Source organism: Diplotaxodon limnothrissa, linkage group LG8, assembly GCF_057381915.1.
Source record: "Diplotaxodon limnothrissa isolate DT_005_m linkage group LG8, D_limnothrissa_male_GT1.1, whole genome shotgun sequence".
NCBI lineage: Eukaryota > Metazoa > Chordata > Actinopteri > Cichliformes > Cichlidae > Diplotaxodon > Diplotaxodon limnothrissa.
Window position 1 is genome coordinate 29,604,339 of NC_140603.1, and position 18,403 is coordinate 29,622,741.

At 40.8% G+C, this 18,403-nt stretch overlaps 1 protein-coding gene across 2 annotated transcripts; it reads left to right on the forward strand.

Annotated features, from left to right (window-relative positions):
- The first annotated feature begins 13,147 nt into the window (after nt 1-13,147).
- Nucleotides 13,148-16,058, forward strand: oxld1 (oxidoreductase-like domain containing 1). Of its 2 annotated transcripts, none has more exons than XM_085361089.1 (2): nt 13,148-13,333; nt 14,117-16,058. In XM_085361089.1, the coding sequence occupies exons 1-2, from the start codon at nt 13,283-13,285 to the stop codon at nt 14,462-14,464; spliced, it is 399 nt and encodes a 132-aa protein (XP_085217215.1). In that variant the 5' UTR covers nt 13,148-13,282; the 3' UTR covers nt 14,465-16,058. The 2 variants fall into 2 exon arrangements, with proteins under 2 accessions (XP_085217215.1, XP_085217216.1); XM_085361090.1 differs by having other exon boundaries at nt 14,120-16,058.
- Nucleotides 16,059-18,403: the final 2,345 nt, after the last annotated feature.

An 18,403-nucleotide genomic window follows, 5' to 3' on the forward strand; every position in this document is an offset into this window, starting at 1 on the left:
TCTGGAGAACTGCAAGAGCTAATTTAGCCATTTAAATCTGCTGTGTTGGTTCAAGGACACATCTAAAACCTGCAGGGACACCGGCCCTCGTGGACTGAGATTGCCCACCCCTGGTCTAAATTATTACTGATCAGTTGGGTAAGTCTCTCATTTATATACAGACTGTGGTCAGAAGTTTCTAGAGATCCAGAGTTTCACCCAGGCTGGAAATAATACAGTGTTGATATCGAGGTGTTAGTAACAGCAGGCAGCACCTGGACTGTAAAACCTCTTCCCTACATCACTGATCTGAAAAAAGTCAGACTGGATACACTCAAGACCCAAGAATCATGATTTATTAAACCGTATAGTTTTTCATATTTAGTACAATAAAAACAACAGTTCAAAGGCACATTTTACCACATTTTCAATGCTTTTACATAATTAGAGGCTAAATGCTTTATTTGATCCTCTTCCTGCTTCCCACTGACTGTATCCCCACAGATCTCGACTACCTTCCCCCCTGCTCATATTTCACTTGTCTTTATTAAACCAGCTCAGGCCACTTGATGCTGTCGGCTGTGATTTATAACCGAGCCAACTGCTGTGGCCTGATAACCTCTAACTGTCCTGAGGCGGTGATGCAAGGCTGCGCTGTGGATCTATTTTAGGCTGAAAGGTCCCGCCTAACACACGTGTGTTTTCACCAGAGGTTATCACATCCATATGATGGAAGGTGTAATAAGAATTCTGTTCAAAATGTCGAAGCTGCTGAACAGATAAGACAGGACAGGAGAACATGTTCTGGAAAGAGTCAAATGATAAAGCGCTGACCTCAACTTGTTATTACTAAAAACAGAACTTACATTTTATGCAAGGTTTGCAGGCTCACAAGAGGACGTGTAGTTCTTCATTTGAATTAAATGAACTTCTTTTTGATAACAAAAGCACTTTCTGTGTCTCACAGAAAAACTGAAAATGAAGGTTGGCATGATGAGTCACCAAAGGGGAAATTTTAAATTTGAATCCAAAAAATGGAATGAGACGAGAGCCCATCAGCTGATTGGGGGCAGTTTGTATTTATAATTGATTTCAGCAGTTTGTAATACTAACACAGTTTTTATTTAAATACACCAGCAGGTTAGAGAGCTTAATTTGGTAGAGAAACCAAACATTCACATAGATACCCTAGTATCAATAAACATATACACTCACAGTCATACCTAAAACCAGTTTAGAAGCACAGATTAACCTAAATGGGAGAAAACCCATGCAGAATCCCATGCAAGGGCGGAACCCTTGGAGACAAAATTTATACAGCTGAAGGTGTCTGTCTGAAGGTGGCGCCTCCTGCATCACACCTGAGCCCCATCTGCTGTCAATTACTGGAGGACTATTTAAGCCAGCGCTGCCTGCTACTCATCGCCAGTTCGTTCAGTCACTTACTGGGGTAACTCGGCCACGCCTGCCCTCGCCCTGTCTTTGTCTGCAGCTCTGCTTCCTGGTGTACAGGTCTCTGCACCATCTCACCTTTGATTCACCGCCTGTTGTTCGCTTCCTCCAGTGCTGGCTTTCTCGTTCCACCTCCGTCATCAGCTCTCATTAAGGAAACCATCACCCAGTTACTTTCCAGTTACTCCTCAGTCTGGCCCTGTTGCAGAGCTCCCGTGGACCCGATCGCAGCCTCTCGGGACGCCTTCCCTATAAGCTGTGCCCGTTCCCACCAGCTCCTGCTTCGCTCTTGTTTATCCTTGTTTTGTTCCCATTCTTTCTGTAAATAAAGTCTTGTACCTAATTCTCAGTGAGTGTATCGAGTCCGCTTTTGGGTCCGGCCCTTGCACAAACCTCGGTTCACGACAGAAGAACAGTTTAACGTTCAAAATACAAAGACAAATGCTGTGTTACGTGTTCAGTCCACATGGACAGTGGTTTGGCACAATGGGAGATTTATTTTGGTAATTGGTTAGCTTTGTTGTTTTACTTCCTGTCCTTGTCTGTTTCCCTCCTTAATCCTTGCCTGCCTGCTCTCATGTTGAATGGATACACTTATATACTATATTTATATCATCCTTCCTTACTCTGTGTATTTCTTCAATGTGTCTGTTTTTTCATTCCCATTTTTGCTCATTTAAACTGTTTGTTATTTTTTTTGTGGATTTTTGAAAATTGAATCAGTTTTAAAATCATTCTATTTATAGCTCGAGTTTGCATTTTAGTCTCCTTCTTGTTTGGTGGGGGGAAAAGGACTAGAAGCAGAAATGCAGCTCTTGAATATTAAATCACTGTTGTGGTGCATGCAACATGCAATTCAGACAGAGCATAAATACCACTTAAGGACTGGTTAAGAGCTAGTTCTTAACACCTGTGGAGCATCCAGGGGTGAGACCTGTTTTCAAGGATTACTTAAAGAGTAATGGAATCATTTACCCTCTCAACTCGACATGTTTGGTCTTTCCTTCTTTTATTAAAAAGTGGTGCATAAAACATAACAATATTCGACAATGTGAGAACATCTACGGCAGGAGTGAAACAGACTGTGAGCTACTGGCAGACCAGGTATGTGAGAGACGGAGCAGTCTGTCCAATCAGTCAAACACAAACACAGCTTGTTACTGAGCCTGGAAATAAACTGAGGCAAACAAGAAACGACGCTGCAGCTGAGCCTTTAATATCCATAAATGCCACTTTATGGCATGGATGTGACGTACAGTAATGGACTGTGTACACAGTGTGAAAGGCAGCGTCATGAGGTGAGGCACACTTTCCAAGGGGTGCATTAGCAGATAACCAATTCAAACACCCTAACAAGCATTTACCAAAATTCACAGTTTACCAGAGCTGATACTCGCACACAGGCAAAAGTTGCAGCACTAAGCATCTTTGGGATTTGTTTGAGTGAGCGTATTATTAATCAAAATAAGAGCTCTTGTAAGTCATTACATTTATTCTTTATTTGACTAACCAGGAAACTCATTCTCTTTCTCTTCACAAGACTTTATTCAAAGATATTTTGGGATCAACTTGATAAAAAGGCAGGTGTGAAATTTAAAAGTGAGGTCAAAGGTCATATGTTACATAATATTTGGATGTGGACTATAATGTATAATGTATTATTTCCTTAATGTTCCAAATAGAAACAAAGATGGAAGAATTTTGAGCAGAATTTTAAAGATTAAATCATTTTATGACAATTTAACCTTAAAGAAGAGGTCAGAGGTCAAATGTGGCATGATATTCTTATTCTTTATATGGCACTTTCTGTACATACCACTCTCGTAAGATGATATAAGGCTTTTTTCTCAATTTTTGACCAATTAATCGTGAATTTAACCTTGAATACCTCAGTGGATGTGAGCCAAATTTGAATGGATTGTTAACATGACCCCACTCATCACCTCTACATAGATTTGTTTTTTGCTGCCAAAAAACATACAAAGCAAGCAAAAAATGACAAGAAGTACGGAGACCCCCAGGGGACATGGGAGAAAAAAAAATTACGGAGGAAAAAAAAAATTAAGACGGACTTTTGCGAGATCTCGCAATACTTTTGCGAGATCTCGCAAAAGTTTTAGCCGCATTCTTCGGAGGCCGCCAGCTCGAAGCCGACCGGGAAGTCGAGGCACGATGTGCCGGGAAAGCGGTGTTCCTCCCGACTGTAGTAGGTCTCGACCGCCCGTTAGCTTCGAGCTAGTGGCCGCCAGCTCGAAGCCGACCGGGTGGTCGAGGCACGATGTGCCGGGAAAGCGGTGTTCCTCCCGGCTGTAGTAGGTCTCGACCTCCCGTTAGCTTCGAGCTAGTGGGTGTCAGATCTCCAAAAACGTCGGAGCTCTTTTGCAAATATGTGATGTCTTGTAAACCGAGCAGGTATCTGACGTTTACACAACTACATTCACGCCTCAAAATATCTTAAAAGTGTATTTTGTGACCCAGAAAGAGTAATATTACAACTAAGTAGCTGCCGCCATTATTGGAGTTTTGCGAGATCTCGCAATACTTTTGCGAGCGCTCGCAATACTTATTGCGAGATCTCGAAATACTTTTGCGAGCGCTCGCAATACTTTTGCTCGCGCTCGCAAAAGTCCGTCTTAATTTTTTTTGTCCCCTGGGGGGCTCCGTAAAGAAACACATATTTTAAAGGGAACTTATTCCACCTGGAGCAGGCCTGAAACATAAAGGCTTTTTTTACCAACCTTTGTAGACAGAAAAGTTAATTAACAACTTCAAATACATAAATCTAAAAATTTTTAAAAATTAGACTGCAATAAAAGTTAAAGTTAATACATTTAAAAGGACAGCTTGATCAGAGTCTCCAGAGTCCATTATATGTAATATTAAGATGATGAAAATCAGTTTTAGGTGCAGTCTGATAAATTGCGTCAGCTAAACTGTCACTGGTAATAAAAGCAATGAGGCAATTCTCTGTCAACATTAAATAATGTCTGTAATGATGCAAAACACCAACACTAAGGTCAGCTTCCTTCCAGACATAGTCAATATGTAACATAAAAGTAATTTGACTTTGTCCTTCATTTGTTCCAGGAATGACTGATAGACTCGGCTCGGTGTACTTGGCAGCCAGACCCATACTCTGCCACTTCACAGCTCCAGTCAAAGCACCTCTGTCCCTTCAAAATATCTCCCACCGCTCTGCTGCCTTCCAGCCCCTCTCACTAAACCAAACCGAGCAGGACATCACCTGGTGGCCTCACGTCAGCGTTCAAATACACTGTTATGTTAACACTATAATAAAAAAAGATTAAACCAAGCCTGTCTTTCATGAGCATTTTCACTGCTGTTCCTATCGAGATAGTTGCATCAAGAAAGGCATCTCTACCAGCTGAAACGTGCAGAGCTAATAGCCGTCTCCTTTAGCGACAGTGAACTGTGCTGGTGGCCCAAGTGTTAATATTTAAGGCACCTGGTTGGTCGGTGTTCCTGTGCTTCCCTGACAAACACTAAAAGAATTCAGTTTGCTTTTGCTCAACCATCACTGACCTTCATGTGACCTCAGCGGCAGCGAATGATTTACCAGCTGGCGCACCTGAGGTGAAAACACAGAGTTATACCACAGTCTGGTTGGAAGTTCAGTCCAATCTGTCAGATTCAAAGAATGAGCATCGACACTATTTAAGTTCACCTGGGAAAGAAAACTACAGACTTTTCAAAGAAGCTTTTTTAGCATTTATATTGTGCTACAGTGGTGTATGTTCATATTAAACATGTATAACCCTGGTTACAAATGTTACAATAACACGATAGAAAAATAGAACAATAAAAAAACAAAAAATTGGAGGTCATAATGAGTAAAATTCTTCTTCTAACTAATTCATAAAAGGCAGGATTCTGGATTTCCCTGATCAGACTGGCACTGAACTGACTGTGTGATGCTCTGGACCAGGACATGATGTCATGTCCTGATGTTAATTTCTTGTTTTACTAATGGATTTTGACTGTGATTTATAGGAAATCTAACTTAAAGGGTCAATGCACCAAAACAGTGATTTCTGATAACATTTGATTGCTCATAATAGAAAAATTAACTCACACCACTAATGTGGCTCTATTGGCTTTCACAGAACACACCAGTCTTATATTCTCTTAAAAGAAATAGATTGTAAAATACCGAAAGCTTTAAAAGGATTATGTATACATTTGTTTTACAGTGGCATAACTGCTACAAATGGTCAAAGTTTAAAATATTGAGGTCAGAGTATGAGCCAAAAGCCAAAATCTAAAGTTGGATACAGGGGATGAATGAAAGGGCTACACAAAGGCCCAGAATAAGATTAAGGTTTGGGTTTTTTTTAACTTTTAGCTGCTGCAATTGTCCAAAAAGCATACAGTAAACACACTTTAAAGCACAGCAGTGTAATAAAATAAATGTGACTACGGCAGCTGACTCTTTTTGGAAAAAGCACTTGTTATATTGTAACACACAGTGTGCACAACCCTCTACCACACATATAAACTCCTCTTCCTCATGTATGCACTGCACATGTTCAAAGTTTTCAATAATGAAATTATACGATCACCCGGGTTGATGCAGCTGATGTGCACCTGCTGAAACTGTAGCAGCAAAAACAGCTCATTATGCTTGAGGTTTATCTTCTGACTGCATTTCTGAAAAGCTCTTTTCACCTGGAGGAGCTCCTTCCTCATTTGGGCTTAATTAGACACTTCCTCCGCCGCCTCGCTCTTGTTTACTTTGTTACTGCCTCGTCCTCTGAGGGAAAAACCCCTCATTGTGCTACAAAGTTCAGACAACATAAGTGCAGTGTGGTGTGTGTTTGTGTGGTGTGAGGGGATAAACAATATAAGCAAATGTGATTGTTTCAGCTGATTTACAGATTTCAAAGACAGTTTTTACAATCATATTTTCCATAGATCACCTTTTTTAAGTTACTGCCTAACATAACACACAGACACCTGATAGATGAGGTGTTTCAGGCATGTTCTACTGCAAGGAGTGCCCAGGGTAGATCCACAAGGCACTGGAGAAATGATGTCTCTGCCCTGTTGCCCTCATGGGATGAAGAGCAGCAGGAGGATGGATGGACTTGTCAACGCTAGTTTAGGTCTTTGAAACTCTAATATTTGGGAAAATGTTAAGCTTACATGCTTTTCTGATCTGCACAGAAGTAACCTCTAAAATAACTTAGAAACAATAATGTTGCCATGGATACAAGCTACCCAAGAAAAGACACTGGACTGGACTGTGTGCTGCAAACCAAGCCTTGCTTACATTTCAGATAACAGATGACCCTAAACTGCCTGTTACATGTTAGTAGTCATGACTGCAATTTGTACACTTCCATTCTGGATCCTGATTATCAGACATTTTCAGATAGTTTTGTCATAAATGAAAGATAATGTGCAATAAAGATGATGTAATCGGATTAGGTCAACAACCAGTTTGTGCTGTGATGTAGTTTTTTCCATCACCAACAGCAATAATTTACACTGATTTCTTATTCAAAAATATGCTTAAATGCAATTCAACACTTTATTTGTTTTCCTGGTAAACTGACTCGCACACACAAATATTTTTCTGCCACTTCTGGCCATTCACTGTTCACTTCCTTGTGATTTTATGGAAGCAGCGGCTCCACGAGTGAGTGAACAGTGTGGTCTTTGTGCGCTCAGGACAAAGCTGGTGCTGTGAGTCAGCCATCAGGACCTTGAGGAAGGACACCTGAGCACCAAAACACCTCCATGCTACCTGTTAGACTGAGCTCATCGTCGCGGACTCACAAAACAGCGGGAGTTATCAGTGCCACTCTTCCCTGTTTGCCCAGACTGTTAACACACCAGCAGCAAGAAACTGTTTCCTCAGTCATGCAGTGCTGCCCTATTAGAGGTGCATTACCAAATAAACCTATTCTGCACCACCAACCCGTAGGAGAGGAAAATATGCATGCCTCATATCTGAGGTCAGACAGCATGACAGAAATGATAATCAACACTTTGCTGCCAGTCTGAGTTTCAGAATCCAGAATCCAGCAGATGACAAAATCCAGGAGGAACCATAGAAGCAGGAACACAGAACAACCAGAAACATTACAGGCAGTGTTAACTAATGCACTGGCAAAGAAATGGGAAAACTTAAGCTTGTTATTCACACGGAGCTACAAAAGAAAGTGATCGCAGCTGTGGGGAACAACAGAGACGCCGAAGAAAACCAAACACAAGGCACAAAAGACAACTGACAAAATAATACAGGAAGTGAAACGTGATAACTCAACAGGAAAACACAGACACAAAAGAACCCAAAACAAAGGAGCTGGCATGGGAGAATGGAAGTGAACCGTAAACAAAAAGAAAAATACATAAAGATAAATATATCAAAAACTATGACCAGGAATGGAGGAAAAGGAAAACATGGAGCTAAAGACAGCGTAATCTAAGAAGATACCAGAAGATAATTACAGAAAACCAAACTAAAAGTTCATAAACTCAAGACATGTGCTTGTTTTGATCCCTTTACCTTCGTTTTGAGTCTCTTAGTTCTTGTTCTGAGACTCAACTTGTGCTGATTTTATTCTTCTTTGTGGGTTTTTGTGCTTTTTTATGGCTATTTTACGTCTCCTTGCTATCACTTAGAAGTTAGTCTGTGGTTGTTTTATGTCTTATCACATTTCTCGCACTTTTATCGTTGTTGTTGTGTGCCTGGAAAATATTTCCCACCGCGCGGGTGAATGTGCAACAAGTTGTTAGAAATACTCCCAGACCTTTTGTGCACCCAGGCTTTCACTGGGATTATCTGTGATAAAGCTAATCCTGCAGAAAGCCTGCAGCCACTGCAAAGCTGCGTGTTGTTTGTGTCAAAGCAGTTTCTAAAAAGTCAAAACGATGTCTAAAGTTTGAGGCTTTTATCCTTTAACCCTATTTAATTTCACTGAACACTTGTCAGCTGTTAAATTAAGAAACTCCCAATAAAATAAACCCAAACAAAAAATGTGCACACCAGTTTTACTGCTGGTTTGTTTTTTGGTCCTTTGGGCTCCTAATCCAAAAACTGAACGCATATTTTGTTTCTGTTTGGATATTAAACATCGAATCCCTGCTAATGAAAACGTCCTACACACAGAGAAACTTTGTTGTAGTAAAATAACTCAAGACTCATCTTTGCAGCACCTCAGGGAATTCCCAGAAAGCCCAGAGGAGTGCTGAGACTGCACTTTGGGGCCATGTGAAACTTTTCCTAAATCAAAAATAGGGGTGAGGCTGCTCCTGAGGAAAGAAGCTGGTGGAGCTCTTGGAGAAAACCGACCCCATGGCCTCCACTGCACTCAAATGCCTGGCATACTTGAAAGGTTCTCAAAGCTCCCTGATCATCTTAACCATGACTTTGCATTCCACAAATGAATCAAACTTTTGTTTAAGTTCATGTAAAAGCAACATTTTGTGTAATATTTATTAGTATTTGTTATCATGTGTGTATACTCCTGTGCACAGACTGCATTCAGTCAACACAGTTTAAAAGGCTTTTGTGTTTAGTTTTGTGGCAGCACGTGTAGTGATTAGCAACCTGTGTGTGTCCCCCTGTTTCACCCCACAGTCCAAAGACATGCACGTTTAAACGGTGATGCTAATACAGCTGTGGGTGTGGATGTGTGGGTGTCTGACTCTGTGCACTGGCCCTGTAATTGACTGGTGACTGGATCTATTTTCAGTTGTTTTCCATGTCTTGGTGATTGTGTCTCTTTGTTTGTTTTGTATCATTAATTTGTAACCTCTATTTTTATATATGTTGTCATTAAGGGATTGTTTTGTTTCTTTGTGGTTACTTTGTGTCACTATGGTGAGTCTGATAGTTTCAGATAGTTTCAATTTCAACAGTTTGAGTGTTTTACTTGTGTTTTTATATCACTGTGGGAACTGTGTCTGTCATTCTTTTGAGATTGTGTTTGTTTGTGGTCATTTGGGGTCTTTTTGTGATTGTTTTACACTTTTTGTCACCTTTTATGCCACTGTGGCCATAGTAACCGTCGCTGTTACTTTTTTGTGTCTTGGTGTTTCATTTGTCTCTTTTTGGTTGTTGTGTATCACTGTGGTAATCACGTGTGTCACTGTCTTTGTGATCGTTTTTGCCTCTTTGCTTATCTTTCTGCATTTCTATATTACAGTAGCAGCTGATCAGATGGCCCCGTGTAATGTAAAAGGCATATTTCTATGTGCATTATGATGTGACTGCATTAATTAGTATCTTCTTTTATTTTGGGAAGATCACAAACTGTCGGGCACACTTCCTGATAACAAAACCTTTGTGGGGTGGACTCTTTTTATGAAAACCATAAAACCGTTATGATAAAACTGAACCATTGAGCCTCTCCTCAGGATAAGTCACAGAGGGGACTTCTGCTGAGATAACATGCCCCACCACACACCTGGTATCTCATGCCAGGCTGAGCAGCTGCTGTGTTTCCACACACGTTACCATGGATGTGGACTGCAAACACTGAAGTCTGTGGGGACCTCACTCACACTACACACACACACAGACATGTCCTCCATGCATCAGGGAACTGATCAAACAGTTAAACCACGGCCATGCAGAGAACAACGACATCAGAAGGTTTGTCTTCACGTGTGGAGACGTTTCACCGACCAAATCTGCTTTACTGTGGCTGTAAAGCTCTTTCAGGCCACTGAGCCATAATTCACCTAAATCTGGGTCACTGAAAATACTTTGTGGAGAAAGCATTTGAGCCTTTTAGTACAGTAACAAAAAAAGTCAGTCAGTAAGGCCAATAATCCAAACAAGAGGCAGGCGAAGGGCAGTGTCCATAAACGGGTCACTTCCACGCATGAGAAAATCTAACAGGAACTAAAAATGAGCAACAAACAGGAAAATCTTACAGAAGAATTGTGCTGGAAAACACAAAAACAGTTTAAAAGCTTGATATTTGCAGAGTGCTGCTCAGGTGGAATAAATACTGGAATGACAAATGAGCTAATGCTACAAAGGTGTGACACAAAAGGGCAGAGCACAGCACAAAGGCTGTAAGAGAGCTGAATGAAGTGTTTGACAAACAGAGATTTCAAAATATCGCCCTGGAAAGCAACCGAGGTGCTTAGTCTGTGTAGATTCTCAGTCATCCAGGTCATGGAAGTCTTAAGAGCTTGAGAAAAGAAAGCAACTGGACTTCGTTGAGCTTGTAAAGATGTTTTGCCTCGCATCCACAGTTCAATTCAAAACAAAAGGTGGAGAGTCCCAGGTAGTCCCCTAGTGAGGGTTGTCCCCTTTGAAGGTTGTCCTGAGGGTCACCTTGCCCCAGATGAGCCAATAGGTCACATGATAGGGTGTGGTAAAGTCCCACGGTGGTTTCACCCTTAACCCCCTGTGATGAAAATAACCCATCCCTTTTTTACACCTTGGCTCATATGAGTCATGTGATCAGCAGTAGGTCAGCGACCCCTCAGGACCACCGAGTCCAGGTGTTCTCTTTTTTCAAGCTCTTAAGACAACCGAGACACTTTGCTCCTGTCTTCAAGTAAAAGGATCATTTGACTTTATTCTTAAAGCATTTTGTTAAAAACAAATCAGTGTGGATCATCTCCACTTCATTCAGAATGAAAAATATACAATCAGTCTGAATCAAATACCAGACAAATCACCAACAGCTGTGACATAATGCAAAATGTAAGGATACATTTCAGAGGACTAGAGGTCCCACTACACGGTCCCAAAAAGGGTTTTACATCAAGAAAAATCTCATGTTTATCCATTTAAACATAAATGAAAATCTTTTTATCTACACATGAATCCCCTGGAGAAATTTTGGATACTGCATTGTTTTATGTCTTCCAGTATAGCCTAGCAGTTAACAGACGGCCAGCTACTGAGATCATTTTGTCTGTCTCAGGAGCAACTGAGGCAAAAATTTTTAGACTCCAGTTTCCAGTTACACACTTCTTATTTTTAGGAGTTTCTTCTTAATCAAATTTCTGTTTTTAGCCTGAGGATCTCAACCTCCTGATCCTTGATCTTAAACTCCACTAAAACACAAGGCCAAACGGAGAAGTGAAGTTAAATGGAAAATCTCCCCCTCCTTTGTTTGTTTAAATGGGCCCGCTCTTAATCCATAGAAGGAAAGAGATAACTGTGTGTGGGTAAAGTGCACAGTGCATTGAATAGAAGCTGTCTGGCCTGATTGGCCACATGCTTTCTGGTCAGTTGGTTCAGTGTGTTTACCTTTGTATGTAAAAGTGGTGCACGGCAGTAAAAGCCAGTAAAGATGAACCAGTGTTACAGTGACTACTTCTAAACCTAATCTAAATCTAATCTCTTCTTATTGTCAGAAACAGCTGATTTGTTTTTTAAATAAAGGTAAGTATACCTGAAGTACTCATCGCAGAAACAAGCTCCTCTGTGACTGATTATTTTAATATATGTGACATTAATGTGTGTGATTTCACCACTGTAGCTGTTGAAGACAGTAACTTTTACTAGTTTTATTTCAGTGCATGTCCATAATAATGTTCCACCACTAAGGATAAATATATATATTAAAAATAATTATGTTCTGCAGCATTCAGAATTTCACCAAGATAAGAACTTTATTCATCCAAAAAGGAAACGCTATGTGTATCCACTATCCCTCCTCTGCTGATGTCGACCATCTCAGCCTCGCCTCTCTAGCTTTGTTTCCAAACTGCTCAACCTGACCTGTCCCTTTGATGTATCCATGTCTAATCTTATCCATTGTGGTCATCTTCAGCTCTGCTGCTCCCAGCTGTTGTTTGGTCAGTGCCACAAACCGTACACCATAGCAAGCCTCACTACTATCTTGTAAACCTTCACTTTCACTTTTGTTGCTATTGTTCTGTCATAACTCAATCACTCCATCCTGCCTGTACTGTCTTCTTCACCTCTCTTGCACACTGTTCACTCATCCACTTCCACCTGTCTCCTTCTCATTCACACATATGTATTCTGGCTTCTCTTTTCAAAGTATACCTCCACCTCTCCAGGCTCTCTTCCACCTGGTCCCTTCTCTCACTATAGATCACAGTGTCATCTACAAGTATCACAGTCCACGGAAATTCCTGCCTGATGTCATTTCTCAACCTGTCACCAATGCAAACAAGAAGAGACTCATAGCCAATCACTGATGTAATCTCACCCCCACCTTGAACCCATCTGTCATTCCTACCACACATCTTACCACTGTCCCTCTATATGTCCTGCCCCACCCTCACATACTTTTCTGCCACTCTTGAGTTGCTGTACCACGGCTTTCTCTGATTCACCAAAATGCAGTGAAGCTCCTGACCTTCTTTATACTTCTCCATCAACACTCTCAAGGCAAATATGGCATTTCTAGTGCGGTAAGTGATCAAACACTATAACTATAAAATGAATACTGTAGTATTAATAGTAATCATTCCGTCTAGTGAAGACAAATATTATTTTTGACTTTTAATGTGTGTCTTTAATATTTGTCTGGCTTTACTGCCGTTTCTGCTTTGTTTGTATTGTAGAATACTGACACCTGCTGGCCAGATGAGGGAAATATTTTTATGTCCCGCCCAAAAACCTAATCAATGCTTTCAATTGGTTTAAATTTTACAAAGCCCCCATTTAATTGGGTGATATGCTTTATATTGGCCAATCACCGCTGTTGTTTACAACCAGCCTCAAAAGGTCAGAGTTGAAAAATGGGAAGCAATGCAGCTTTAGCTGTCACAGCAGCTAACATGGTGGAAGTTGTAAACTCCAGGAAGGAACAGCTTAATTAAACATTCACTCTAGAAAATGAACCACACAGACGCATAACCGCCCGTCCTGCCCGACTCTGCGATGCTGTGTGCGGGTGTTAAAGCCGTGAGGTCGTCGGCGTCATTACGAAAGGTTGGTGGCTAAGCTAACGGTTCGTTTAACAGCTGATGATGTCCGTTGTGTTTTTAACACTGGAGTAACTTTACACGGTCACTCGTTTGGGTTGGGAAAGCCCCGGTGTCCCTCCCAGGAGAGCTGAAGGACGTTACTTGAGAAAGGGAGCTCTCCTTAGACTGCCGAACCGAGATAAGCGACACAAACTGGAGGGAGGCTGGAGAGAGGAATTCAGAGAGGCTGGAGGGATTTACAGACCAGGATCAAACCTTTGAACCCTGTAAAGAGCAGATAGGAAATGGAGAGCCTTGAGAATTCAGTCTACTATTATTATTATCATCATCCTTATTATTATTATTATTATATTATTATTATTGCATTATTATTGAGACCATACTAGGATCAAGAAGTTACAGCCCCGGGAACAAATGTTTGGTCCTGCTTGCATCGTCAGGCTTTTTTCCCCTTTCTTCAGTAATTATACTCATATATGAAAGTGTACTTACTGTACATGTACACAGAATAGCTTGATTTTAACTTACTGAATCCACCACCATGCACAGTTTCACTAAAATCTTTACAGTGTCTTATAGAAAATGGACGATGGGGCTTTTATAACCCTATTTCTAATTTAAGTATCTTTACATACACACACCTGAAATATGAAGAGATTATTAATGCTTAATATTTATAGTATTATTATTATTATCATTAGTATTTAAGAGACTAAAATGTAAAGACAGATTGATGTGTCCTCACCATGTTTCACATGATTTTCACTGGTCCTCTCACTGTCCTCAGCAGTTATGGACGAGTCATCTTCACAGCGGGATTGTTCACCACCTCCCTGCAGGACCAGATTCGCCTGCTGCTCCTCCTGTTCTGACGGACTGTTCTGAGCCCGCCGACACAGAGCAAAAGCGTGACTCCATCTCCACTTGGACCCCCGCCCAGGGTCCCCCGCCGCCTCCTACGCACTGCTGCATGAGTGGCTGTCATAACTGCGTGTGGATCGAACACGCAGAGCAGCTGCTGGAGTACTACAACGATGGAAGCGAGCGGGCGCTCGCTGCTATTGAGGAGAACGTCCTCGATGAGAACCTTAAAACTTACCTGAAGATGGAGATCAGACTCTTAAAAAAGACGTGACCGTCGCAGCCAGTGGCATTGACCGCAGTGCTGCCAGAAACCCTTCACAGGCTGAGATTTTACAGCACACAGTGTACCTCCACATTTTCACCCCTCCTTCATCCTGTGGGGCCCACAGTATATGTCTCATTTTAGAAAGCTGGCAAACGTTAACAGATAAGACTTTGGGTCTTTGGTGGTCATTGTTATGTTGCACTTATCTAATATTTGCTTCTAAAAAGCAAGGGGGGAAGAGTCGCCATCTGGCAGGTTGCTGGAAATCATAAATATTCAGAATAAAAATACTCTTTGATTTTTACTGGAATCTGTTCAGACCTGCTTTGGCCTTTATTTCATTTAGACAGTGCAGATCTGTCAGGATGTCAAGAAATCTCAACCATGAAAGAAAAAACACAAACACTTACATTTGCAGAAGCTTATTAGGATTATCAAACTACTTCATTTGAAAATGAAAGCAACTCATTGTAAAAGAGTTGAGTCAGGAAGTCTTTCTCCAAACTTCGAGTGTTTTTAAGTTATCTAAGGTTACAGCTTCCTCTGAGGCTCCACAGTGTGCAGAGAACAGATGCCAGTCGGACCCTTTTAGATCTTGACATGTTTGTTTTTTTCTTAAGGAAGTAGTTCATGAAAGTCACAGTGTGAAATGTTCTTTTTCTGTTAGAACCTTGTTTGTTGGTCCAGTTCAGATGTTACTGATGGGGGCGTTCTGTTGCAAAACTACAGAATCATGAACCTGGACTACAAACAGGTCCTCTTAGATTTCTTTGCTGGTCGTGCAGGCTGACCAAAGACAATCCAGTGAAAATAGCACTTTATTACCAAATATTTGTAATAGGAAATGTTATTCTCTCTGCTGTCTACTCATACTCAGCGCAAGATTTTCTTATGTGGGTCATATGAGTTGTTGGAAGGTATTATTTCTTTTAATAAAGTGTGTCTTCTGTTAAAGGAGGTGATGAAGTATTAAAGCACATTTCCTTAGTATTTGGAGAATTCAGTGAGGTCTGATTATTGAGGTCTCACTCAGATAAAAAGCTGCCACAACTTTAGTTTCCAACAGTTAAAGTTGTGCACAGACTGCAGTCCAGCCAGTGGTCTGCTTATAAAGCATAACATTGCATCATAACACAGTCCAACGATTCTCTACATGAAAGACCATCGTTACTGTGAATAAACATAAAACAAACTAGTCCAGTGAAGAAATAAATAGCTCGAGCTTTCAGGGTCTGGAACTGCAGCTTTTTGAAGGTGTGATGAGTTTTTGTCCCTTTCTAGTGGATGTTTGCAAGTAATAGTTATAATGTGCACAGCATCATGAGCTGACAAGAGGAGCAATGCTTTAAACTTGAGGGATGTCTGAATTGTTGTCACGTGCTGTTTGGCGTTTGATTGGTTTGCATTGTGTCTTTGCAGCATTTGCACATTTGAAGCATCCGAACAACACTTTGCCTCTCTGTATTTGACTTTATTTAAATCATATTAGAAATTAGTTTTAATCCAATGCTTGTTAAATAAATATTTTTTATTTACTGTCAGATTCAGAGTGCTTTATTTTTATGCCGAGAATTGGTGCACACAAGCACACGTGCAAGTTCAAGCCTGAAAAACTTTAATAGCCTCTGTAGCCACTAGGAGGAGCTACATATGCATAAAACTGTCTGCTGTACTGCAAAAATGATATGTATGACGACCTAACTTGTTTATTTCATCATCATATATTTTTATCCAACCAGCTCCAAGTGTTGTTTATATTCTGATGTGATTATAGTCCGAATATTTAATAAACACAAAATCTTTGTGGCTTCAGGAAATTAAACTTTGTTCTTAATTGATATTTACAGTAAGTATGTAAAACACTGCATTGTTCTCATGATGTTAATGAGATTTAGATCCCTTCTTAGGTAATAATGACTGGTTGTGTCAGAGAAGAAGCCGATCACGTTCGGTCCTGCCACCTTGATGACGTCTTTAGTTAGCCTTCTCCCAGTCCCTCTGGACCAGTATCTGAGGTGACCCTGATCTGACTGAGTCAGCATTAGTCCAGTAATAGTGATGCACTATAAGTCCTGATTACTCAAGGTTCAGTGCTGCAGCCAGCCATACAGCGTGCAGAGTTATGCTTTGATCTAGGTTATGCAGCGGATTAAGAATGAGACGTTTCACTGATCATATGTAGAGCAATGCATCATCGCAGTGGGGAACGTTCTGTGAACAGTAAGCTGCGAGAAGTCACGAGTTAGCGCTAAACAGTTTTCTTGTTTCAGTTTCTTTCAAACTGGCATAAAATTGGACCTTTCTGTAGTTTAATAAACGCAGACTGCCTGTAGCTCAAGAACTCATCGAGAATGATTTACGCACCAAACGTAGTCAGATCCACGGGTGTGGGTGGAAAACATTCTAGTTAAACTTGTCAGTCATAAAACTGATAACTTGAAAGAATTAAATGTTAACTGCAGATGACTTCAAATCAATGTTCCCTCTAAGCTGCGCGCGCGCGCAATTGCGCATTGCTGGCACGGTCTCTGCGCACAGAAAATCTGCGCTGCGCACAAAAAAGTCTAACCTGAATTGAAATTAAAATTAAAACTTTAACAATTCTGTTTTGCAGTGTTAGTCAGTAAGTGACTGGCTGCTCCCGTATGGGATTAGAACGATGCCACCTTATCCCATAGTCCAGCCAATGATGCGATTCACATTCATATATAATCAACGTGGTTGCCAGGCTATGACAGCGTCCTTATGTGCCGACATCGGTGTTTTAGCTAGCAAAGCGGCTGATGTGGAGTGAAGCCACGTTAATGACAACGTGTACAACCACTGGAGATGTGAGCAGGACAGACGGAACAACTGACGGGAAAAGTGTGGACTTTATACCAGTTTTTAAATTGTGTTGATCGGCCACGTAAAACCAGAGTTATGATAAAAATATCTGCAATGTTTGGTTTTCTTCCTGAATACTGTCGTTGTTTATATTTACTGTGCGAAGAAACGGTAAAAACGGCGATTAATAAGGAAAACCTCTCCGCCTGTGAGCAAACCCCCCCCCCCAGCCTGCTTTTCTATTGGTGGAAAAATGTACCATGTCGACCAATCAAAAATTGATATGGCAACATGGCATTTAGTTGTTTAGGTAGGGGGAAGTTTTAGGAGTGACGGACATGTGAGAGATTCGCAACGTTTAGCGCAAATAGTGTGTAGTTAGTGTGTAGTGTAGTCAGTAGTGTTGTGTGTGTCAGAACAATGAGGCGACTGCTGAGTGTTACAGGTGTTACAGCAGTGACACATCTGCTGCTGTCAGGCCTGCAGGTATCAGGCTGTTGTTCTCCTTCATCTCATAGTGGACAGAAATTATTTTTTGGAGCGGCACAAATAATTTGTGTGGCATCAAATTTGATGCTGAACAGCTGATTGTTCTGTAAATAGTTTGAAATGTTTATTTAAAAAACGCCTTGGCTTTGCAAAACTCAGTTACTTTTTTGAAGAAGTAACTATATAATTAATTGCCCAACATTGGTCATTATATACTGTATTTTCCAGACAGAGAGTTACAGACTCTCTCCCAGACCACAGACAGTCTGTGGTCTGGGAGAGAGTATTATAATACAAGTCAGAGCTTTATTAAGAAAGAAAGAAAGAAAGAAAGTTGTGTTTTCAAAATTGGAGTTGAAGTTATTTTTCCTTCCAATAGTGTTAACATGCTACACAGGTCATGAACAAGGTTTTTAAAATTTTTCATTGTAAGTGGGCTAAAGCAGTTAATTAAAAGTCGTCTAACATAAATGTAAATGCTGTAATGTAACTTGGATGGATTGGATGCTGGCATGACCACAGTGCACACGTCTGCTGTCGCTCACAGTGGTCCAAGGGACGCTCAGGGAGTTTGTGTGTTCGCTCAGACACATGAAAAATTAGAGGGAACATTGTTTTAAATGTATAAAA

Bases quoted from the DNA above. Each gene is read 5' to 3' on its own strand.
- oxld1 (XM_085361089.1), top strand. From the start codon at position 13,283: ATGCTGTGTGCGGGTGTTAAAGCCGTGAGGTCGTCGGCGTCATTACGA. The intron at 13,334-14,116 runs GTTGGTGGCTAA...CACTGTCCTCAG, and splicing joins CGTCGGCGTCATTACGAAAG to CAGTTATGGACGAGTCATCT.